Below are 21,416 nucleotides of genomic sequence, written 5' to 3' on the forward strand. Positions count from 1 at the left end.
AGGGGGCGTGCAGGGGGCGGGTGGGGCGGGCGGTGGCTGGCGGGGGCGGGCAGGGGAGGGCATGGAGAGGGTGGAGGCGGGCAGGAGTGGGCAGGGCAGTGACGGCAGGGGGCGGTGGGGGCGGGCAGGCCCGGAGCGGGGCAGTACCACCCCTCCGCCGCCAGGGGTCGCCCTCCGTGGAGGTGCGCGTGCCCCCTTGGTGCGCACGCGCACGCGGGGATTCACCCCCCTCCTTCCCACCCCACCCCCGGCACCGCCACCACTCGGCGCACGCGCGCCGGGTCCCGCCGGGGGGGCGCGGCCCGCTGAGGTGGCGGTGGCGGGAAGATGGAGGCGGCGGCGCTCGGCGGGTCGGTGCTGCCGGGCGGCCTCGTCCTCCTCCTCGTCCTGCTGCTGCTGGCGGCCGCGCTGTGCCGCGCCGCGCCGCCGGACGGTGAGTACCGCGGGCACGGCCGGGGGGCCGGGCCGGGCCGGGCCGGGCTGAGCCGCGCTCCGCTCCCCGCAGGCGCCGGGGCGAGCGGCGCCGCCAGGCCGGAGGAGCCCAGGAAGGCGAAGCCGGCGGCAAGGGCCCGGCGGGACAAGTCGCAGCAGCAGCAGCACAGCTTTGCCCACCGGCTGCTGGTGGCCGCCCTCAAGGTACCGTGTGTGGCCGGGACCGGCCGGGCCGGCTCTGCCCTCCCCGCGGGCCGCCCCCGCTGTGACCGCGCTCTCTTCGCAGGGCCACAGCGGCTCCGTCTCCTGCCTGGACTTCAGCAGCAACGGCAAGTACCTGGCGTCGTGCTCCGACGACCGCACGGTCCGTCTGTGGAGCACCCGGGACTTCGCGGCGCGGGAGCACCGCTGCCTGCGTGCCAACGTGGGGCTGGACCACGCCGAGCTCGTCCGCCTCAGCCCCGACTCACGGTAGGGCCGGGCCTCCCCACGCCGCCTCCACCCACGGACCGCTTGGGCGTATCGGCACCGGGATGTCCCGCAGACAGAGCTGCTGGTCGCACAGCCCAAGGATCAGCGATGTGTCTTCTGGGCTGTGTGGAAGCAACATCCCTCACCGGGCCTTAACGGCACCACTGGTTCATGGGCTCACGTGAAAGCAGCTGGCATCGCAGTGTGGCTCTTGGGACAAATATCCCCGTGCCCACCTTGCTGCACCCATGGAATATCCTTGTTAAGGTCTTTGTCAGCAGGCCCTGCAGCTGGGTTGAGTGCCTGAGCCTCTCTGAGAGGCTGGGGAGAGAGCTCGTGCTGGCTGGGAAGGCTGGTGGAAAAGCATGCCTTGGCACTTTGTGAAGCAGCCTCTTCTTAGAGAGAGGGAGGAGTCTTGTTTCCAGATGTGAAGTAATAAATTCTGTTCTTTTCCATTCAGTGTTGCATTTGAGCTAACACAGGGAAAGAACTTGGTGCCCTGGTGAAGCCTGCAGCTTTTTATCTGCCAGTGCATCCCTTTTCCCAGGTGCCACTGAATGACCTGTTAGCTTACCTGTTGTAGCTAGGCTGAGCTGAGGTAGCCCGTTTCTTAATGGTTCAGTGTTCATCTTTCCCCAGGGCATTCATTGTTTGGCTGGCAAACGGCGAGACTATTCGTGTCTATAAAATGACCAAGAAGGATGATGGCAGCTTCACCTTCACTGCAACTTCTGGGGACTTCCCAAAGAAGCACAAGGCTCCCATCATTAACATAGGAATTGCAGAGACAGGTATGGAAATGACTTAGTGAGTCTCAAGATCAGCTTTGATTTGCTTGTAAAGCAAGAGCTGGGTTGAAAGTGTTGGAGTTTCTCGCATTTTCAAGGCCCGTTTTTGCACCAGCACTTGAGTCTCTGTAGTCTTTTAGGCGTTACTCTAAAGACTTTGTTTACTACTTAGTAAATTGAAAGATGTCATTTTCAGACAGTTTATATTCCTGCAAGCACAGAACTAGCTCTGTCGTGTGCACAGTCTCTTAATCTACATTTTCAGGGATGCTGTTGCAAAGAGGTCTGGTCACAGTATTGAGAGGATGGCTGTTCTCTGGCCCACCAGTCTCTCTTTAACCAGTCAAAAGTATCTCTAGCAAGTTTGTACAGTCTATCTTGGACTTCTGGGTATGAGTTAGCGGTTGGGGCTCAATGGATTAATGCTTCAGCTGTATGACAGCAGGCAGTTGGAAGTGGGTGTATGTGAGTTCACCTCTGTAATAGGAGAGCAGAGAAGATGGTAACAGAGACCCTTGTTCAGCTGTGAAAGTGAAAATTTAAACCTGCAACAAGTAGCTGAAAGGTAAATGGGCAGCTCCATGTCCGGGCTGAGATGGAAAAAGGGAGTGTCCAGAATGTTGATACCGCCAGGAATCGCAGATAATAGTAGTGTGACTTGTAGTCAGCTACCTACTCACAGTCCATGACTTGAAAGCTACGGATGCCTCAGGTATCTGTGGGAGATTGTCTGCTGTGTTACTCCTGTGGTACTGGCTTAGTGCTGAGCTCTGCAAGTGGGATCTGAGTGGTGCTGGGGCGGGAAGCATGTGTGGTTTCTGAGTGCCCACTGCCAGCTGATGACTGCCAAAGCCGGGGTGCACTAAGGCATAACCAGGAATTGAGTCTTCTGGTAAGAATCTTTGTTCTGTCCTGGGGGGTTGACAGTCCTTGAATTTTGGTGCTGCTTTTGGTTTTCTTGATGTCTGGGCACAGGGAGAGTTTTTAACTGTGCTTAGGGACTGTCCTAGGCCTTTGATAGGCCTGTGGCAGGGTTAGGCCTGGGAGCTATCCTGATCTTTGCCTTTTTTTCCCCCCAGGGAAGTTTATCATGACAGCTTCCAGTGACACTACCATCCTGATATGGAGCCCGAAGGGTGAAGTCCTAGCCAGCATTAACACTAACCAGATGAACAATGCCTACGCCATGGTGTCACCCTGTGGGAGGTGAGGAGCAGGAGGTATTCCAGGCTGCTGCCATTGCAGAGCAGGAGGTGCAGGAGACAGAACATCCTCTTGCCTTGCCAGAGGACGTCATCAGTTCAGACCATTGGCAGATAGGAGTTATTTTAATGCAATTTTCTGAGGGTTCCACATTTTAAAAAGGGATTCTGGCCCCTGCAAGCTGAGAGCAGCCCCTACAGGAGCTCTGACTCTCATCTCGATGGTCTTAAGACACTTGGTGTGTTGCCATTGTGCCTCAGCATTGCTGTTCCTGTTAACTGTCTCCTGAAGAGCTGAGAACAGCACTGGCCTCAAATAGCAGGGGTGGGACAACGCAAATGGTGTATGTAAAGCAAACAGAAATTCTAACTTATTTGTAACCTTTTAAAGGTTAATTATAAAATTAAAATATTTGTTACTGGGAGATTTGTTTATCAAGAAAATCATGTTTTCCGCTCTCTTAACTTGCTGCAGGAAGACTTGCCATGCTCAAAGCTCAGTGAGTTTGGGGATTAAAAAGCATTTAGCATTTTTACTTTGGTTTAAGAGTTTTGCATTCCTGTTGTTCTGGTCCCTGGTTGCCTACCTTAGTGTTCCCTTTACCAGCTTGGTTTCAGTGAAAACTTTTTCAGTGGACCAAAGCAAAGATTTGAACATAGGAGTCTGGACAGGTTTGCCTTCACAGAGCCCTGTCTTACACACCCGTCGGTGCCAGGGGGACCAGAGGGGAGCCAGAGGGGAGCTCTGTAGGGCTGGCCCCACAGCCCGGCAGAAGTGGGTGCTCAGTAGCAGATACCCTGTGTCTCTGCTTGTTCATTCACCCAGGTTTGTGGCATCCTGTGGCTTCACCCCCGATGTGAAGGTGTGGGAGGTGTGTTTCAACAAGAACGGAGACTTCCAGGAGGTGGCCAGGGCTTTCGAGCTGAAAGGCCACACTGCTGGCATACATTCCTTCTCCTTCTCTAATGACTCGAGGAGGTGAGTGTGTATTATCCACTGCCTGAAACTGTATGCTCTGGCTCACCCTCAGGACACGTGAGCTCGCCTCTTCCAGTATATGCCAGCAGCCTGTACGGGGGGGCTGCACTCCTGCATGGTGGGGGGAACACTGCCCTGAGCGCTCGCCTGGGAGCCCAGGGCAGCAAACCCCTGACTGGCTCATGCCGCCTGCATATTCCCCATGGATGTCATCCTTGGGGTGACTGCTGTCCATGCTCTGGAAAGAGAACAAGGACTGTGTGTGTGTACAGACTCACACCTCCCAAAAGAGCTCGCTGTCCCCAAAGCATTCCTGGTTTGCAGGTCTGGTGGGCGAAGCGGTGCTGCCTCATTTCCTCGTGCTCACCTGTGCTGTTTCCTGGCTGCAGGATGGCGACCGTTTCGAAGGATGGGACATGGAAGTTCTGGGACACAGATGTGGAATATAAGAAGCAACAGGACCCATACCTGCTTCTGACTGGGAAATGTGAGGTGACGGAGCCTTGTCGCATCGCCCTGTCCCCCGATGCTCGTGTCGTCGCTATCTCTAGTGGCACAGACATTGTCGTGTACAACACGAGGAGAGGGGAGGAGGAGGAACGCTTCCTTGGCGTGCATGGACAATGCATAACAGACTTGGCTTTTGACACCAACAGCCGCTATCTGGTGTCGTGTGGGGACCGAGCCATCCGTGTCTTCCACAACACCGCTGGTCACCGGGCAGTGGTGGAGGAGATGGAGACCATGCTGAAAAAAACTGGGAATAAAGCCACCCAAGAGAGGCTGGAGCAGCAGATCTCCAGCGCCCGCAAAGCGCTGGCGGCGATCTATGGCAGGAAGCACTAATCTCCCCGCATGTCCCGGCTTAGCCGTTGCGTTCTGCCTTTGGGGACTTTTTTTTTTTTTTTTTTTAATAACTGAACAACTTTTAATAAAAGAGTGCACAGACCGCGTGCCCGGGTCCTGGCTCGGGCGCTGGGTGGCCGTACCTGGGGGCGCTGGGCGGCGGGGTGCCAGGGGCAGGTGGGGGCCAGGGTGGGTGCCGGGCTGACGCTGCGCCGCCCTGCCGGGGGCTCGCCCCCCACCTGCGTCTGTCCCGTGCCCCGTGGGAGCGCTCGCTGGGGCGGGGCGGGCGGGTTGCTAGGCCTTGGGGACGGGGTTCGGGGCGGGTCCCTTGCGCGGGGGCCGCCCGAGCTCGGCCTTCGGTACGGTGCGGGTGGGCGGGGCGCCCTGGCGGGGCGGGGTTTGCCCGGAAGGAAGATGGCGCCGCAGCGGCCTTGGTAACGCCTGCCCGCAGGAGGGCGGGGCTATCTGCGCAGGCGCACTGCGCACGCCTTCCCCAGGGCGGGGCGAGCGCTGTGACGCAGCGGGGCGGGGCGCGCGCATGCGTGGAGCGAGGCGGCGGGTGCTGCGGAGCCGGGGCTGCCGGGGCTGCGGGCGCCATGTCGGGCCGCTCGGTGCGCGCCGAGACCCGCAGCCGCGCTAAGGATGACATCAAAAAAGTGATGGCGGCCATCGAGCGCGTCCGCAGATGGTGAGAGGCGGGGCCGTGTGGGGTGGGGCCTTCCCGGCGTGCAGCCAATCACCGCACCACACGGGTGCCAGTGGAGGGGCTCCGGTAATGACTATCCAATCAGCGTTCGGCGTGGGGTAGCGGGCGGGGATAGCGAGACAGCGGCCAATGAGCTCGCCTCGTCTGCTCGGGAGTGTGGGGGGAGCCGGAAGCGCTGGTGATCGGCGGGTGGCACGACCAATCACGACGAGACATTCGGGGTGAGGGGGCGGGGCGTAGTGGAATGGCGTTCCTCTGGACCAATCGGAGCCCGGCGGGAGGGCGGAGCTTGTTGCCAGGTTACCCGCGGGCCCGGCTCCCCCGGCGCCATTAACGGCCGCGTCCGTGTCCGCGCAGGGAGAAGAAGTGGGTGACGGTGGGCGACACCTCGCTGCGGATATTTAAGTGGGTGCCGGTGGCGGACAGCAAAGAGGTGGGTACCGCGCGGGCCGACCCCCGGCCCCGCCCGAGCCGCCGCAGTCGCTTCCCCCCCCCCCCCCCGCCCCGGGGCGGCCCTCGCCGCGCCTCAGGCCCCTCCCGCGGGGCCGGTCCTTGGCCCGTGGAGCCGCGCTGCCGTGTCGCCCGCCGCTGAGGGGCCTGGGCCGCTTCGCTGCCTTGCGCCGGGCGACCGCCCCTCGCTGCCTGGGACCCTTTTTGCCTGAATTCCCATAGATCTTGTTTTCGTCGGGGGGCGCTCCTAGATAGGTGCTAGCTCTTCCTTTCGCCCCTCTCGGCGGGGGGGTCGCCTCAGTCAGAAAAGCACCCAGAAAGGGGAGGGAGAAGGGCTGCCCGAGCACAGCCCCTGGGTTGCTGGAGGGAGAAAGGGGAGTCATTCCTCTGGAGGAGGCTGGGCAGCTCTGTGCTCTCCGGCCAGCGGTAGGCTCCTCTCACCTGGAGTTTCTGCTTTTCTTTCTCTCCTCAAGAAAGAGAAATCCAAATCAAGTAGCAGCACTGCCCGAGAACCCAATGGCTTCCCACCTGACACCTCTGCCAACTCCTCTCTCCTCCTGGAGTTCCAAGGTAAGTCTGGCTGAGCCCCCTTCAAGCTGGAGAAAGACTTTTAAGGCCTTATAGAAGCTGGAATGGTGCTGGTTTATGTATCCCTCGTGTATTGGGAGGAGCAGTGCATGTCTTCAGCGTGGAGTTATGCAGAGCCACTTCAGGAGTATTCCTGCTGAAATTATTCATTTCTGCTGTCAGAAAGAGCCTTAACTGTCTGTTTCTGGGATCTTCCTGTAGGAAGCTTCATGGGGAACTGGAGGAGTAGGCGTTCTTGTTCCCTTTTTGCAGTCCCTGCTGGGGAGAGGCTGGCAGCTCTCTGCAGCTGAGCCCGCTGCTTCCAGCAGTGACTTGCATGGACCTTAAGATGAAAGGGCAGAGGATCTCCTTGACCTTGCTCTTGGTCTTGGAGCGCTGTGGCCGGCTACAGGCAGGCTGGGCTCTATGATTGAGCCAAGCGAGGCTTAGGCAGTGCATGGGCTTGCTGCTGGAGCAGAGTGTATGCCTGTCCCCAGCCTCTCCACTTGGCTCTGTGTGGCCAAGGAAAATCGGGGGATGTATTGGGACTTCTAGTAGGTGCACTGAGATTGTTAGCATTGCTGGTCTGCAGTTTAGGACTTGGAAAAGATGTGCACCAGGATTGCCTCCCCATCCAGAAGCAGATGCTGAGTATTGCTCTTAGTGTTAGCTTGCTGCCTTGCAAGAAGAGTTACAAAACCCTGGTACACAGGCAAGAGGTCTCCTGCCCTTGAATGCCTTGAGCCCTTGCAAGCCACAGACGTGAGATTTGGCAGTGCAGTGCTTTGTATCAACCCCGTGCTTTCTGCTTGTTCTTTCTGAATAGCCGGGGGTCGCTCCCTGTCTGCTCAGACTCATTCCCCAAACAGAAGCACCCTGTCTCCCATGGGCCAGTTGTGTACCTGACGCCAGCTGTGTCCTAGCAGGGAGTCCTTTCCTTTGCCTGGCAGCCCTTGTGGTGATGGGTGACGGTGAATCCCCCTGTACTCTAACTGCATCTGACTGTGCTCTTCGTTCTCCCTAAGAGCCCAGTTGCCAGTGCTGCCCTTGGCTGCCTGTGCCCCTGGGTCAAGGTGCTCTTCTTCACTAGGTGCTGTCTCTGCAGATGAGAACAGCAACCAGAGCTCCCTGTCAGACGTCTACCAGCTCAAGGTGGACAGCAGCCCCAACTCCAGCCCCAGTCCGCAGCAGAGCGAGTCTATGAGTCCTGCCCACACGTCCGACTTCCGCACGGATGACTCGCAGCCACCCACACTGGGGCAGGAGACACTGGAAGGTGAGTGCTGGGCTGGGAAGGGAGGAGGTGGGTGGCTGGGCCTGGGAAAGGCCCTGCTGGAGCTGTTGCTTGTCTGGTAGGTGACTGTCAGGCACTGCTGGAAGCAGACAGGGTAGCGGGGACTCGTGCCTTCTGCTGGAGGTCTCCTCCCCTGGCTCAGGACTGAGCTGGGTGCTGCCATGCTCCGGGGTCAGCAGTTCCGTTAATGCTTCTGTTCTCCCCAGAGCCTTCCCTGCCTTCCTCGGAAGTTGCAGATGAGCCTCCCACTCTAACAAAGGAAGAGCCAGTCCCCCTTGAGACTCAGGTAAGGGAAGGGGGATTGAAACCACGTCTGAATGCACACAGACCCAGCTTTGCCCTTTCACCCTGTTGCTGGCCCTTGTAGCAGAAGCATCTGGATGGATGGACTTGCTCTGCAGTCCCAAAGTGCCCTCCAGGAGCTCCCTAAGCCTCCCAGCTTCCTGACCTGTCCCCTGGTTTGGTTCAGATTTTAAAAGTGTGAAGAAAGGAAGTGGCGGTGGAGTACAACGATGACTCTAGCCAACTCGGGGGCTGAAGTGGGTTCCCATTCCTGGTGTCCTGAGGCTTCCTCAGAGATGAGTCTGGGGTGTCCCCACAGCATGGCACAGCTATGCCTAGGCCCACATGGCTTGGTGGACACACTGAGCTCCTGTTGCTGCTCGTGACCGCTGCTTCTGGCTCTTGCAGGTTACTGAAGAGGAGGACGACTCCGGTGCACCGCCTCTGAAGAGATTTTGTGCCGATCAGAACTCTGTGTGCCACACGGCCTCGGAGAGCTAGCTTGCCTGTCCCCAGGGAGAGCGCCTTCGCCAGCCCCTCGCAGAGCTGCCCGCCCTCCCCTGGGGGACGGGGTGCTTCCTTTCAGTCTGCCCCTTCCCCAAGGACAGGCGCTCCTGCCACTCGCCATCCAGCCTGCCCTTCCCTGCCCAGGGGCCTCCTGCCAGCCCCCCGGAGGCAGCCTGCGCTCCCCGGGGCTGATGGGGCTGCCACCAGTACCTGCAAACTTGCCTCTATTTATTGGCTCCCTCTCTCCCTGCTGACCTGTCCTGTAGCGTGGGGGTCTCCGGTGGGTGGTCTGCATGCACGGGGTGGGCAGTTGTCCACGGGGCTCTCGGTGGCCCCCAGGGCACTGTGGTGGGTGCTGTTTGCCTGCTGCTGGCTCCCCTGCCCACCCTCCCCTGGGTGCTGGGAGCCAGAGGGCTGCCCTCCCCCCACGTGAAGGGTCTGTCTGCCCCTCTGCGGGTGGTGAGACGTGTGGGGGTGGCTGCGGGTGAGGCTGAGCCCCCTGCCCTGCCACGGCAGGACCCCGCTGGGACGCTGTGCAATAAGCTGCTAGTTTAAGCCATTAGTGTTGGGAGAGAGGGGAGCGCTCCCACCCTCAGGGGGGTCGCCTCTGCTCTGCTGCGGGCGCCAGCATAAGGACCCCCACCCTGTCAGGGCCAGCTGCATTGGGCCCCCCCGGCCGAGAGCAGGGGGAGTTGCTCCCCCGTGCCCAGCAGAGCCCTGCACCGGCCTAGGTACCATCCCGGTACGAGGGAGGATGCGGCAGGGTGCCCTCCCCCCCCCCCTCCCTGCAGGAAGCCCCCCCACCCCTGGCCCCCAGCTCCTGCCGCCAGCCCCCAGCCTCCCCCGCCGCCACTGCATGTCCCGCCGAGTCTGTGATCGAGCCTGGCGAAGCCGAAGGCGCGGCTGCGCGTGGAAGTGGAAAGTTATTTTAGCACTGAATAGAATATTTTTAAAATTAAACTATTTGAAATACAGTGCCCGGTGTCTGCAGGGGGAGGGGGGGTTGTGGTGGGGTGGGAGGCCAGGGCCCGCGGTGGGGGGGGGAAGCCCGGGGCAGCCCCCAGCCATCTGCAGCAGCGAGTACCCAGCGAGCATCCCCAGGGCCCAGGGGGACCGAGGGCTGTGGTCCCTGGCGGGGGCGGGGGGGGGGGGATGTCTTGGTGCGCAGTGTCAAGTTAACTGCAAGACCTCAATATGCAAAAGAGCCCAAATAAGCAGCTTTGTTAGTATGAGGCCTGCAGGTACGCCAGCAATAGTCTGCCTGTGGTTTGTTGCAAATAATTATTTTTATTTTCCAGTTTATTAAATCCAGTGTATAAACTGAAGCTGAAGGCACACAGTTTTCTGTTGTACTGCTGTGTATAATTGTGGTTTTAATATCTCATTTTGAGAGCAAAATGGCCAGACAAGGGCAGCTGCTGATGAGTTTAGAAAGAAACTATCCCGATGCAGTAGTAGATATTGGGGAAAATAGCTGTAGGAGAGAGCTCCAGCAAGGAGATCTTGCAATCAGAAAGGGCAATGAAGAGCTTTCTGCAGTAGCGTGTGCATTGCTGAATTCAGGAGGAGGAGTGATGATGGAGATCAGAATTCCAGGTCTCAGGAGCTCGGCTTTGGCCTGGACATAGAGCAGACCCTCGGGGTGCATTGACTGCACCGGCCAGCGAATACCTCATGGATGCAGCAGTGGAGTCACTTGCTGCTTTTTGTTAAAACGTGGAACTGTGGAGGTCCAGCCTCTATAGCTTGAGCGCTGGTTTGTCCCATAGGCCTTTCACTTCAGTTGCCCCGTGACTTGAAGTGACGCTGCTGCATTTCGGAGGGGGAAGGAAAGCTGTGCCGATGTGCCAGGCACCGTGCTGAGAGTGAGCCAAGCGCTAGGACAGCTCTGCTGAAATTTGATGGGGGTGCAAAGGACACTCCTCTGAACACAGAGCCACAGCATCCAAGGTGCCACAGCCTGGCTTGTAAAGAGCAACAAACTGGTGGTTGAGGAGGTCCTGGATTTCACAGAGACAACACATACTGAATTTAAGAACTTCTCTACAGAGAGTTATCTTGGAATACATTAGAAAAACCATCCCAAAGTATGTCTCTCCCTTTGCAAATACTCAGGGTATTTCTTTTTTAGAGTGGATGACAGCAGAAAAGTCATTGGAAGCCATAGTTTGGTGGAGAAAGAAGCTTTAGACATAAGAGTAGCTGACCCCATGGGCTCGATGCCCACTCATCGCTTCCTCAGCTCTCAGGCCAGCGTGCAGTTTGAGGCTGACACCCTGAGCATTTATGCCAAAGCAGAATGGCATACCACTGGCAGGGCTATGCACACGCTGTGCGAGTTGAACAGCCTTGTTGCAGTTTTCCAAGATAACGCTGAATCCTGGGTGGTGACAGGTGACACAGACAAAAGCCTGAGCATCAGGAAACAGACGTTGCTCATGACAGCTGTAGACCCAGGTAAAATCTGCATTTACATTAGTGCTAACTCCATTTCTGCCTTGGTTTGTAAACTTTCAGGAGGAAAGACCACCTCCTCCTGTTCTGTGTTCTCACCAGCCCTAGAAAAGGGCCTTTGGGCATGGCACGACCACGGGCACTGGGGGTGACCGTGTGGTAACTGGCCTTCAGTGGCAAAAACCCTCCTGTGAAGCATTACCCTCTGAACTGCTTCAGCAGGACTTTTTGAAGCACTTCCAGCTGGAATAAGCCTTCCTAGGGTTTTCATATGCCCCTAAATGAAACGGTAAGACTCAAAATCACCCAGGAGCTTCCAGTGCTCTTAATGACAATTGCAGAAAACTTTTGAAGCTGGCTTTGCCCGTTAAGATGCTTAGGAGGGAGTCAAGTCTTGGTGGAAATCTGGACCCTTTAGGTTCCTAAGAGGGGTTTATTTTGAAAAACAAAAAAGTCCTTACTGGTGCTGATCCCCGTGGAGTGAAATCCCCAGTGCCTGATGCACTAGCAAGGATTAATCTCCATGCCCTGGTTTGATCCATGTAGATTGAGCATCGTGGCACAAGTTGTGTGCCAGCACTAAAGTAAAATAATCTTTTTAGCTGTAATGGCGGCGTCAAACTGACCTGCAACTTTTCTTCTCGTTCCCCTTATCAAGTACTAATTACATCTGTGATGAAGTCAGGAACACTAGGGTAGCTATTAAAACCTGGCCAGTCATCTCATCAGAGCTTGAAGCTGAGAAAGGCCCTTCCAAGTGGTGGCTCTGCGAGCGATGCTCACCACGCAGCAGGCTGCACACCGCTCCCCTTCCTGAGGCTCACGCGTATTTCTTATGCCTACCAAAACATCACTTTGCACACCCAGTGTGGCTCCGTGGGTGTAAAGGCTGTTTTAAAGGAGCAGGAGTGCAAGGCTTTCCTTGGTTTAAGGCATGCTGTCCCACTTCATTGTGAAATCCTTCCTGTTCAAAAGCTGTGTCCCGCATTTGGTTCCACCACCCCACACCAAGACCTGTACGGCAGGTCCCAGAGAGCTTTTCTGACCACTGATTTGAGTAAGTTTTTCAGTTGTAAGATGAAACCTACCCTCCTTTCCTGCAGGCTCCCTGTAACACAATTTTCCTTCAAATGGGTGCCCATTGCAGTGACTGCATGAGCAAGGAACATGCCAGCTGGAGGGGACCCCCCCGTCCCAGCAGCACCCAGCACACCAGGCAGCTCCAGCCTGCTGTGAAACCTCCCCTGCGGCTCTGGTCTGTGCTCAGAGCTGGGACAGCTCGTCTCTTCAAAGGACACAGTCACAGAAAAGACAGAAAGGATGATGTTGATAGGAGGGGAAGGTCTTCTGGAGATGTGCACCTGCTGAAGAGACCGGCGGCACGCAGGTGGTTCCCGCAGGGTGCTGGTGTGCTGAACTGTCAGGCCAGGTGTCTCTTACCTGTGCCCTGGGATCTCAACAAACTCATCCCATGTAGGGTCTAGGTCCTGCTGCTGAACTGCAAAGCCGCCTGTTCTGTGAGCCCTCGCTCTTCTGCAGCAAATCAAGATCCTGTTGTTTGTTGGATACTGTCATCTTAACTATGGAGGCAGCACTTCCTTGGGTGGAATCGCGAAGGGAGGCTTTAAATGAATCATTTTAGCCACTCTTTAGTGCTGGGCTTTAAAAGTTCATATGGAATGATTCTAATGCACATAACATACTTTTTTCTTCCCCCAAGATCTTTCAAATCTGGCTGATAAATTTGAGAATGAGCCTCAACTTGGCAAATGGCCCTCCTCTTATCAACCCAGTTTACTCAAAAGCTGGTCTCCAGTGTATGTCTGATTTCTGAAAATGCCTCTACTCAGGTAAGACATTTATTCTGGATATTTTTTTTTAATTTAACATTGTATTTGACAAAACTTCTAGGAAGATAGCATGAGATAAGATTTTAGGCAAACAACTGTTAGGGTATTTAAAAGATGCAACTGCTCCAAAAATGTTGATTTCCCTGATTTTTCAGGTGTTTCTATCTCTTCTGCCGTTTTTGCCACTGAATATAATCCCTAACGCACATAATTGCTGGGAATATACCCAGTGTCCCAGAGGTTTGAGTACTGTCTGCCCTGTTATGCTCAAAAGCCTTCTTATGAACAAAAAAGAGAATAATTCATTTCTACTGCAATTGCAATCTAAGTAGTCTAATAGAAGAATTATTATTAGTCAAGATCTAGGTATTACAGATAATGAAAGAAAAAGACAATAAATGAACACCACTGTGAAAAAAGTAGTAGTAGTAATAAATAATAATAATAATAATAATAATAATAATAAACAACCTGCACAGCATCCACCCCAGTTTGTGGCATTAGGCTCAGCCTTCCACTGCCACTCAGGTTCCTGCTGTGACGGCTCCAGTCTGCTGGGGGTTGTTGGGGCAGGTTGTCAGCATCCCCAGTTCTGCCAGGAGTACACAGTTGATGCTGATGGTTTCTTTTTCCTATAGGGTCACGTCCTGTAGGTTTGCTAACACTAACACACTTTTACACCTTGTTTTTTCTTCACTGGTCTGCAAGTTCACTGCTCCATTGGGGTTGAGTGAACACAGCATGTTCACTAAACTGAGAACAAGTATCTCAGTACCCTTAAACCCAGTTTTGCTCAGCTCTGGGGCTGCATTTCTTTATCTGACCATCTGACAGCTGTTCCTGGCCTTGGGGTCGCTTGTGCTCTGTCTCTCACCACCCCACACCCGAATTCAGCCATGCACCCTGTATCCCATATCTGGAGACCCCTGCTGTCCTACCACACCTGTATTTCTGCACTCTGCATCACCACATTACAGGCAGGAAGGTCTTATCCTGTGCAGAAGACCTGCTTGTTCCTACTGTCTGTATAAATGGATGGTTGTTATCCACAGCCACCTGGTTATTAGCAAAAAATGCTGTTACAGGCAAACCAAGTGAAAACAAAGCTCCAAACAGGTCAACAAAAATTCAAACAAAGCAGCTAACCAAGGCTCTGGGCTGAGGCCTCACAAACTCAGCGCACTCCCCACAGCTGGGTACTGGCACTGCTGTGTCGCTGACCTGCAGGGCCAAGTGCCAAGGGTTTGGGTGAGGGATGCCTGGCCAGCGTAGGTGTTTATCTCACCCGGTAAGTTAGTTCTGCTGCCTGGCTCACTGCTACAGGGGAACTGCAGGCTGGGACGCACAAGGGAAGGTAAAGCTCAGCCCTTACCATGCAGGGCTAGAAAACCTTGCCTTGGTTTTATTTTCTAGGTGAAGACTTCCGTTATTTCAGAAACACTTCAGCCATAAAAGCACTGATGGTTGCTGAGCAACAGATACTCCCCCATACCAAGCCCCCAAAGACAAGGGAATAGAAGTAGCCAAGGGCAATGTCAATCCTGTCGTGCTCCTGCAGAGCAGGGCTGTGGATTTTAGGTCAAGCTCTGAGACACACGGGAGAGACACATTCCAGATGCTAGTGCAGTATCAGAGCCACTCCAATCAGCAGCAGATGGATACAGCCTCATTAAACATAGTCCGTGGATTATTTTTTCTGAATTCTGACCTATTAGTTGCTATTAGTTTTGTAATTTTACTGTCCTTTCACATCTCTTTTCAGGAGCACTGTCAGCTGACCGATTTACTGATCAGTTAACTGTTTTGGTACAGGATATGTAATTGCTGTTTCTTGATGAGAAGAATGTGGTTTTTAAATGGAAAGCTGTGAGACAGTCAGCGTAAACGTACGCTTGCATTGAGATTTTTCTGTGTGTTACGTATACGCATACCTGTACTTTTAACCTCTAAATTTAAGATAGACAATTTGTGTTAATATTATTTTTACATTACTGTTACTTGTTATTTTGGAGGAGGACCAAGTTTAGTACTGGGATGGCAGGTATCTTTATGTATTCCCCTGTATTTAATAGGAATGTGTATCTATACATCAAGAGACTCATGATGCTCCTAAGTGCCTTTTCCCTTGCTACATGCATTGTGCTTTACCAGTCAGGAGTGTAGGAGATGCTGCAAGTGGGCTGCTCCATCTGGTTCAGCCCCTGGTCTCTCACTGTGGCAGCAACATATCTGTCAAAGGAATACAGAAATAATGAGAAAGCAGATAGAAAGGAGGCAGATCCCTCCAAAGAGACTTTTTCTTATTCCGTTTAGAAGTCAGGCAAGCCTGGAGTATGGAGTTTATCTCACTTTTATTCATATAAAAAGTCCTTACAGATTTATCATGGGAAGGTCGGATTTTTTACTCGTACTAAATAATTTATTTTGATGACACCATTGTATAATATATTACTCCGGTAATTGGTGTGTTGAGTAAAATATTTGCTGCGTTTTGTTTTTCTAATTTTTTTTTCTAGTGGGTTCTAATGAAATCAAACAGAAGCCAGAAACCATCTGCACCAACCTGTTCTTAGAGTATCTTGGATTAGAGGATTTAATAAAAAAAAAAAATCCATCCATTTAACAAGGGGGTACTGATATTGTCAAGGAGTTGGGCTGTTGACATTGGATTGTGGAAAACCCAGGATTTTGTGCGTGTTGTTCTCTTAGTAGCTGAAAATGCGCATCCAGAGTTGTGTGCTGTAGGCAAGGATGCCTCTTCTGCTGAGTTCAAAAACTCGAGGGAAACTGCTTATGCATTAAAGCAGAAACTAGTCAATGATGGGGGTTATGCTTCAACAGTGTATATGATTCCCCAAATACTGCACCTGAATGGTACAAAGAGCTAAATGGAAGTTGCAGAGATGATGCTCCCCAGCAAGAAAACCAAGAAAACCTGTGCCATTACACCAGCTTGTACCCAGAGAATGACACTCACCTCCAGGGGCATCCCAGCGTTCTTGCCTGCGCTTGTGATTATTGTGCTGTCCCTGAACTCCTACTTAAGTGACCGTCTTGGCTGTGAGATTTTCAACTTTCTCACTCTCAAACAGCATGAGCTGCTCTCCAAGAACCCACACAAAGCCAAGGAGCAGTTTGTCCTTGGTCTTCCTGGAACAGGGAAAACTATCATGGCTTTGAAGATCATTGAGAGAACAAGAAACATTTTTCACCATTCTGTGAAAGAGATACTCTAAATTTGTGAAAATTAACCCTTGAAGAAGATTGTGGGGTAAGCAATAATGTGTATTTCCTCTTTTTTTTTTTTTTTTTTCATTCTACCCTCTGTACATGCAGCACAAGCCCTGCTGATTTTACATCTGTTTGCCAAATGCATAACTTCAGCTGACACAAGCACACAATAATCACCTCAAGAAAGGTGTTAATGTTGACAGTATTAGTGAGCTGAGCCCTGGCCCAGATTGAGCATTTGCTGACTGCATGTTCAGTGATCGCTGGCTGTGTTAGACCTTGGACAGATAACGGCCTTAGGTTTAACAGTCTATTATGGCTGGTGCTGACACCAAAACTACCCACCTGCCTTTCTCTGTTGCTGCCTCAACACTGCCTGCGCTGGACCTGATGCAAGCTCCTGTGCAGCTGTGCTAGGAACTGAGCCTTGGACCTGGGCCATCTAGACAAGGAGAACAGAAACTAATGCCCTTTTGGCTGAGGATTCCGGGCAGCGCAGTTCCCCAGTCCTGTTCTCACTGTGTTTCCACTGGCGTCAGCAGCAGGCACCACGGTGGACCAAGGCACTTTGCATCAGGGAGTCACAGCCGAGCTCAGGCATGGCAGTGCCCAGCAGCAGGTACTGGCCCCAGCAGGCAGATGGACTGGCAGAAGCGCTGCCAGTCCCTGCTCACTTTGGGGAGAAAAGGGAACCTGTCCTTCGCACAGGAGCTCAGGCACTGCCTGCTTTCCCTGGGCAGGGGAGAGCAGGGCAGAGGGACACCCCAGGGAGCCTTGCCGTGGGGTCCCCATGTAGGAAGGGTGGGCTCATGTCTCCTTGCTAGGGTAGATCCAAAGCCAGCTGGCAGGGACCAGGCAGGCTGTGCAGCGATGCCTGCGCACGGCCAATCCGCTGGAATAAATGTTTCTGCCAGGAAGATAGAGCATGCTGCAGCTGAGGTAGGAAGTTTTGTGGTTTTAGACAGTAAGCAGCAACAGCCGTCCAAGCAGGAACCCACTGTGAGATGGAAGCAGTCAATACAGACTTGTCTGGTCACATCTTCTTTTGATTTACCATAAAGTTTTTTCAAGTTTCAGTTTGGTTTTTTTTTAGAAATGAGATCTTCCGGTCTGTGACACATGTTGTCTTCTTAAGTAGGATCTTCCCAAAAGTGAAACACATTGTGGTTGATGAAGCTCAGAATTTTCAGTCTGAAGGAAACTGGCACCAATGTGCCTGGGAGCTAGTCAAGAAAAAAAGTGGCATTTTCTGGGTCTTCCTGGATTTTGTACAGTTCACTCACACATATGGTTGTGGTCTTAAGTTTTCAGAACTATATTCTCAGGAATGGTTGACCAAAGTGATCCATAATGCCAAGCAAATATACAACGTCATGTTTAATCTAATGGAGGAAATCCTATGAGAATATAACACAGGTATGCCCTACGAGGTGCTGGAAAAGTTGTTCAAACAGGCTGGATGTGTCCATTCGTTGTTAGGTGACTGCATAATAATAAAAAAAAATAATGACACACACACACACATTTGAAATAGCAGAGTCTGTGACCAGGCAGTGCAGCACCTCCCCCCAGCAAGGCTACTCTGTCAGATACTGCAGCTCTGTGCAGCACACAGCATGCAGCCCAGGTGCTCAGCCAGGTATTGGAACCTGAGCTAAAAAGGCAAGTAAGGAATTGCAGGGTGAGGTTGGTCTTGGGGTCAGCAGAGAATTTTTTTTAGAAAAACATCATTGTTCTTGACAGCATCCAATGCTTCTCAGGACTAGAAAGGAGGATTGTGTTTGGCATCCACCCTGTCCCTGCAGGAGAGGAGATATCTCTGTCTTTTGCTCTGCGTGGCATCCAGAGCCAGCACCAAACCCTGTTTGCTGTATCACGAGGAAAAGATGTTCTTAAGAGACAAGTCTTTAGCCTACAGTTTACTCTTACCTAGTACTAGGGACACTAGAATGCTGCAATTGTTTTTTGTTCAGTGATATTACAGGGCATCCTTGAGATTTTTTGATGCCCTTTCTGTAGTCTATGAAAAAAAATAAATTATGCATTTTTATATATATGTTTAGTCATGTGTAGGCTTGTAGGATGTCATAAAATTGATTTTAATTGAAGGACATTGCCACCTGGAGAGAAAAAATTGCTGAAAATGGCAATTGCAGAAGGAAGTCAACAATTACGAACTACTTGGATAAATCATAGAACAGTTTGGAGACTTGTACTTTCAATTCCTCTGCTTTTTAAGCTGATTCCATATTCTGAGTTGTTTCAGCATTACTGGGGTGGAACCACTGGCTGGAAATGCAGCAGGGGCCATCCTTGTTTACATCCCTGCTGATACTGGTGCAAATGGTCAAACCCCTGCTTTTTTCAGTGTTGGGGAGATTTTGTGTATTTTTCAGCCAAATTGTCTCTTTTCTCATCCAAAAAACCAGAGCCACATCTTGCTTTTGGGAGTGGTGGTGGCTGCCTTCACCTCTGCTGGGAATGGGGCTGTGTGGGTTTGTGGTCACGCGAATCATCTTAGATGCAGGTTTCTGCCCATGGAGGCCGTTCTGCCCCCAGCAGTGCAGTCCCAAACCTCTCATGAGCAGGCTTGAGTGTGCAACAGCTGGGAGCTTGGGGGTATTTGTGTGTTGTGTTGGCAAATTAGTCTTTAGGTAAGCTCCACCTTGTCACGCAGCTGCCCAAGTGCTCGTGCTGGCATGAGGGGCAGCAGGAATGTGCTTCCTGGAGAGGGAAACAGTGCAGGTTGACAGAATGTTTGAGGTGGGAAGGGACCTCTGGAGGTCACCTCATCCAACCCCCTGCTCAAGCAGGGACACCTAGGCTGCCCAGGATCACGGCCAGGTGGCTTTTGGATATCATGGATGGAGACTCCACAACCTCCTGGGGCAACCTGTGCCAGTGCTTGGTCACCCTCACAGTAAAAAACTGCTTCCTAATGCTCAGAGGGAGCCTCTTGTGTTTCAGATTGTGCCTATTGCCTTTGGTCCTGTCACTGGGGACCACTGGAAAGAGCCTGGCTCCATCCTCTTGGCACGTTCCCTTTGGATATTGATACACATTGATGAGATCCCCCTTGAGCCTTCTCCAGGCTGAGCAGTCCCAGTTCTCTCAGCCTTTCCTCACAGGACAGATGCTGCAGTCCCTTAATCACCTTCCGGGTCCTCTGTTGTACTCTCTCCACGTCTGTCATACTGGGGAGCCCAGGACTAGACATAGTGCTCCAGGTGCGACCTCACCAGTACTGAGTAGAGGGGAAGGATCACGTCCCTCAACCTGCTGGCAACACTCCTCATGCAGCACAGGACAGTGGTAGCCTTTCTTGCTGCAAGGGTATGCTGCTAGCTCAGGTTCAACTTGGTGTCCACCAGGGTCTTCAGCAGCCTTCTCTGCAAAGCTGCTTCCCAGTCGGCCGGCCCCCTGCATATACTGGTGCCTGGGACTGTTCCTTCCCAGGGGCAGGACTTCACAATTTTCCTTGTTGAACTTCATGACATTCCTGGCAGCCCATTTCTCCAGCCTGTCGAGGTCACTCATTTGATGCTTCTCTCCTGGGCTCCTCTCTTTTGCCAGCTGCTACATTTGTACCCACTCAAGGTGTTAAGAAGCTGCAGTGGGTCACCAAGATTTCCTTATTCTAACCAGGACCATTGAAGTCAACAAGCTGTTGCACTATAGGATGTATATTGACAGCCCAATTCTTACTGTCATGTCAAATTTGATATGAGCAGTATGGCTTTTCAGACTCTGATTGTGAAAAACTTATTGAGAACCTACCACATAATTACATCCTTTCTTTCTGTCTCAGATGCCAACTGTTGCCAGAGCTTTGCCAATGTTTGTCAATTAACATAGTTCCTATTATTGCCTACTCTGCTATTAGGTTTTAAAAAGCTGAATAAAGTGACACAAAAATGCTATATTTGCCCAGAAAAAAAAAAAAAGAAGATATTTCACTGTGACTTTTGTACAATTGTATCAGCTTTCTGCTTTTCTGTAATAAATGGCTTTTTCTGATTTTGTGACAGCTAGTGTTCCAGATCTGAAAATGTGAAGGCCTTGCAATACCTGAAGGGACCACCAAGGAATTTCCGCCACAGCTAATGGTCTGGGGAGGAAGATCTAAATCCCACCAGGCTTTTATACCTCAGGCTGTTAGTGTGACAGTTGAACGTGGGACATAGCGCATCAGCACCACAGCGCACTTATGTGAATATGCCTTTCTGCAATATTTAACCTTGTCTTGACCAAAACATTCCTGGAGCTGCAGCGGTGCAGCCAGACCAGCATCCCAGGAGAGGTACCAGAGGGGAGCCCCCTGTGCAGGAGGGCCCTTTGGAGAGGGATCCCAGCTGGCAGAGCTGGGTGGCGGAGCCTTCAGGCACACCAACCTCATGGGCAGTGACTCCACAGGGGGCCATGGGGCAAACAGGTTACTGGGAGGAAAGGAGTCCACCTCAGGGCTGGCTCCAGGGAAGGGACCTGATACGGTAAAGCTGGTCACAGAGAAAAACCCTCTAAGACTAGATCTGAAGTTTGAGAAGACAGGCATTCTTTATCACGGCGCTGAGGGGGAAGGTTTGCTCTGGGTGTGCTCACCAGGTTACTCAAGGGTGCATGTTCTATACAGCAGAGCACTTGCACGCTCATAGTGTATTATATGTTCATTTTCACTCACACACAGGGTTGGTTACAAGTTTCTCACTTCTAATGCAAACTAGTGCACACCCTCAGACAACACTGCTGAAGTTCTTTACTAACTCTGCAAGCTCCCTCAGCAGGGGTTTGCCCTGTCCTGGGGAGGCTATTTGAATTGGAGGTTGCGATCTCCCACTGCCACAATTACTTTTGTCCTGTTTTCAACCAAATTCCCGTGGATGCAGCACTTTTTTGGCTTGTCTCCTCTTGTGGCCAGAACTTCCTCACTTGGAGGCTTCTTTCTGCATAACTTAAAAGTGTTCTTTTCCCCATCCATTCTTTGTTTCCCGTCCTTCCCAAGGCTGACTCTCTGGACTAGCAGTCCCTTCATTTGTCACTTTTAACAGCTTTAGAGAGTCAGCTTGGCTGAAACTTTGTGCGTAGATTTGTTTAAGACATAGCTAAGCATTAAATCAGAGTTTGGCAGTTTGGGAGTTTAGACATCTTGTCCCTTATATAGCAAAAGTCTTTCAACATAATCCTGAACAGATCAAAAGACTGAGGCCTTTTGGTAAGCCAGCAGCCTTCCCTTGACAGCTGACATAAATGTGTATATAGTTGGTGTCTATACCATGGCACCCGACCAGAGAAGCCGAGGTGCTGGTGGGGGAGCTTGTGCACAAGCAGGAAGAACGTAGGCTCCCAGGACACCTCTCCTC

The 21,416-nt window shown here is 52.6% G+C and overlaps 3 protein-coding genes across 10 annotated transcripts; all 3 read left to right on the top strand.

Moving 5' to 3' along the window:
* The first annotated feature begins 115 nt into the window (after positions 1–115).
* TBL2 (transducin beta like 2) lies at positions 116–4,790 on the top strand. 7 transcript variants are annotated; one of them, XM_055713495.1, is made up of 7 exons: positions 118–433; positions 506–636; positions 719–903; positions 1,543–1,694; positions 2,771–2,897; positions 3,720–3,872; positions 4,262–4,790. In XM_055713495.1, the coding sequence occupies exons 1-7, from the start codon at positions 328–330 to the stop codon at positions 4,716–4,718; spliced, it is 1,311 nt and encodes a 436-aa protein (XP_055569470.1). In that variant the 5' UTR covers positions 118–327; the 3' UTR covers positions 4,719–4,790. The 7 variants fall into 7 exon arrangements, with proteins under 7 accessions (XP_055569460.1, XP_055569470.1, XP_027661756.1 ...); XM_055713485.1 differs by having other exon boundaries at positions 116–636; XM_027805955.2 differs by lacking the exons at positions 118–433; positions 506–636 and adding an exon at positions 1,364–1,450 and having other exon boundaries at positions 761–1,197; positions 4,262–4,781.
* Positions 4,791–5,240: 450 nt separating this feature from the next.
* Positions 5,241–9,498, top strand: BCL7B (BAF chromatin remodeling complex subunit BCL7B). Of its 2 annotated transcripts, none has more exons than XM_055713536.1 (6): positions 5,241–5,406; positions 5,782–5,857; positions 6,348–6,444; positions 7,532–7,717; positions 7,942–8,021; positions 8,426–9,498. In XM_055713536.1, the coding sequence occupies exons 1-6, from the start codon at positions 5,315–5,317 to the stop codon at positions 8,516–8,518; spliced, it is 624 nt and encodes a 207-aa protein (XP_055569511.1). In that variant the 5' UTR covers positions 5,241–5,314; the 3' UTR covers positions 8,519–9,498. The 2 variants fall into 2 exon arrangements, with proteins under 2 accessions (XP_055569511.1, XP_055569518.1); XM_055713543.1 differs by having other exon boundaries at positions 7,547–7,717.
* Positions 9,499–9,603: 105 nt separating this feature from the next.
* LOC102054623 (schlafen family member 12-like) lies at positions 9,604–17,204 on the top strand. Its single transcript, XM_055703491.1, is given in 6 exon segments — positions 9,604–10,140; positions 10,456–10,578; positions 10,580–10,634; positions 10,637–10,981; positions 15,345–15,448; positions 15,450–17,204. Coding segments are annotated over 6 exon segments (1,113 nt in total). The 5' UTR covers positions 9,604–9,921; the 3' UTR covers positions 15,717–17,204.
* The last annotated feature ends 4,212 nt before the right edge of the window (positions 17,205–21,416 follow it).

This window comes from Falco cherrug, chromosome 1 (genome assembly GCF_023634085.1).
Source record: "Falco cherrug isolate bFalChe1 chromosome 1, bFalChe1.pri, whole genome shotgun sequence".
Classification (NCBI taxonomy): Eukaryota; Metazoa; Chordata; class Aves; order Falconiformes; family Falconidae; genus Falco; species Falco cherrug.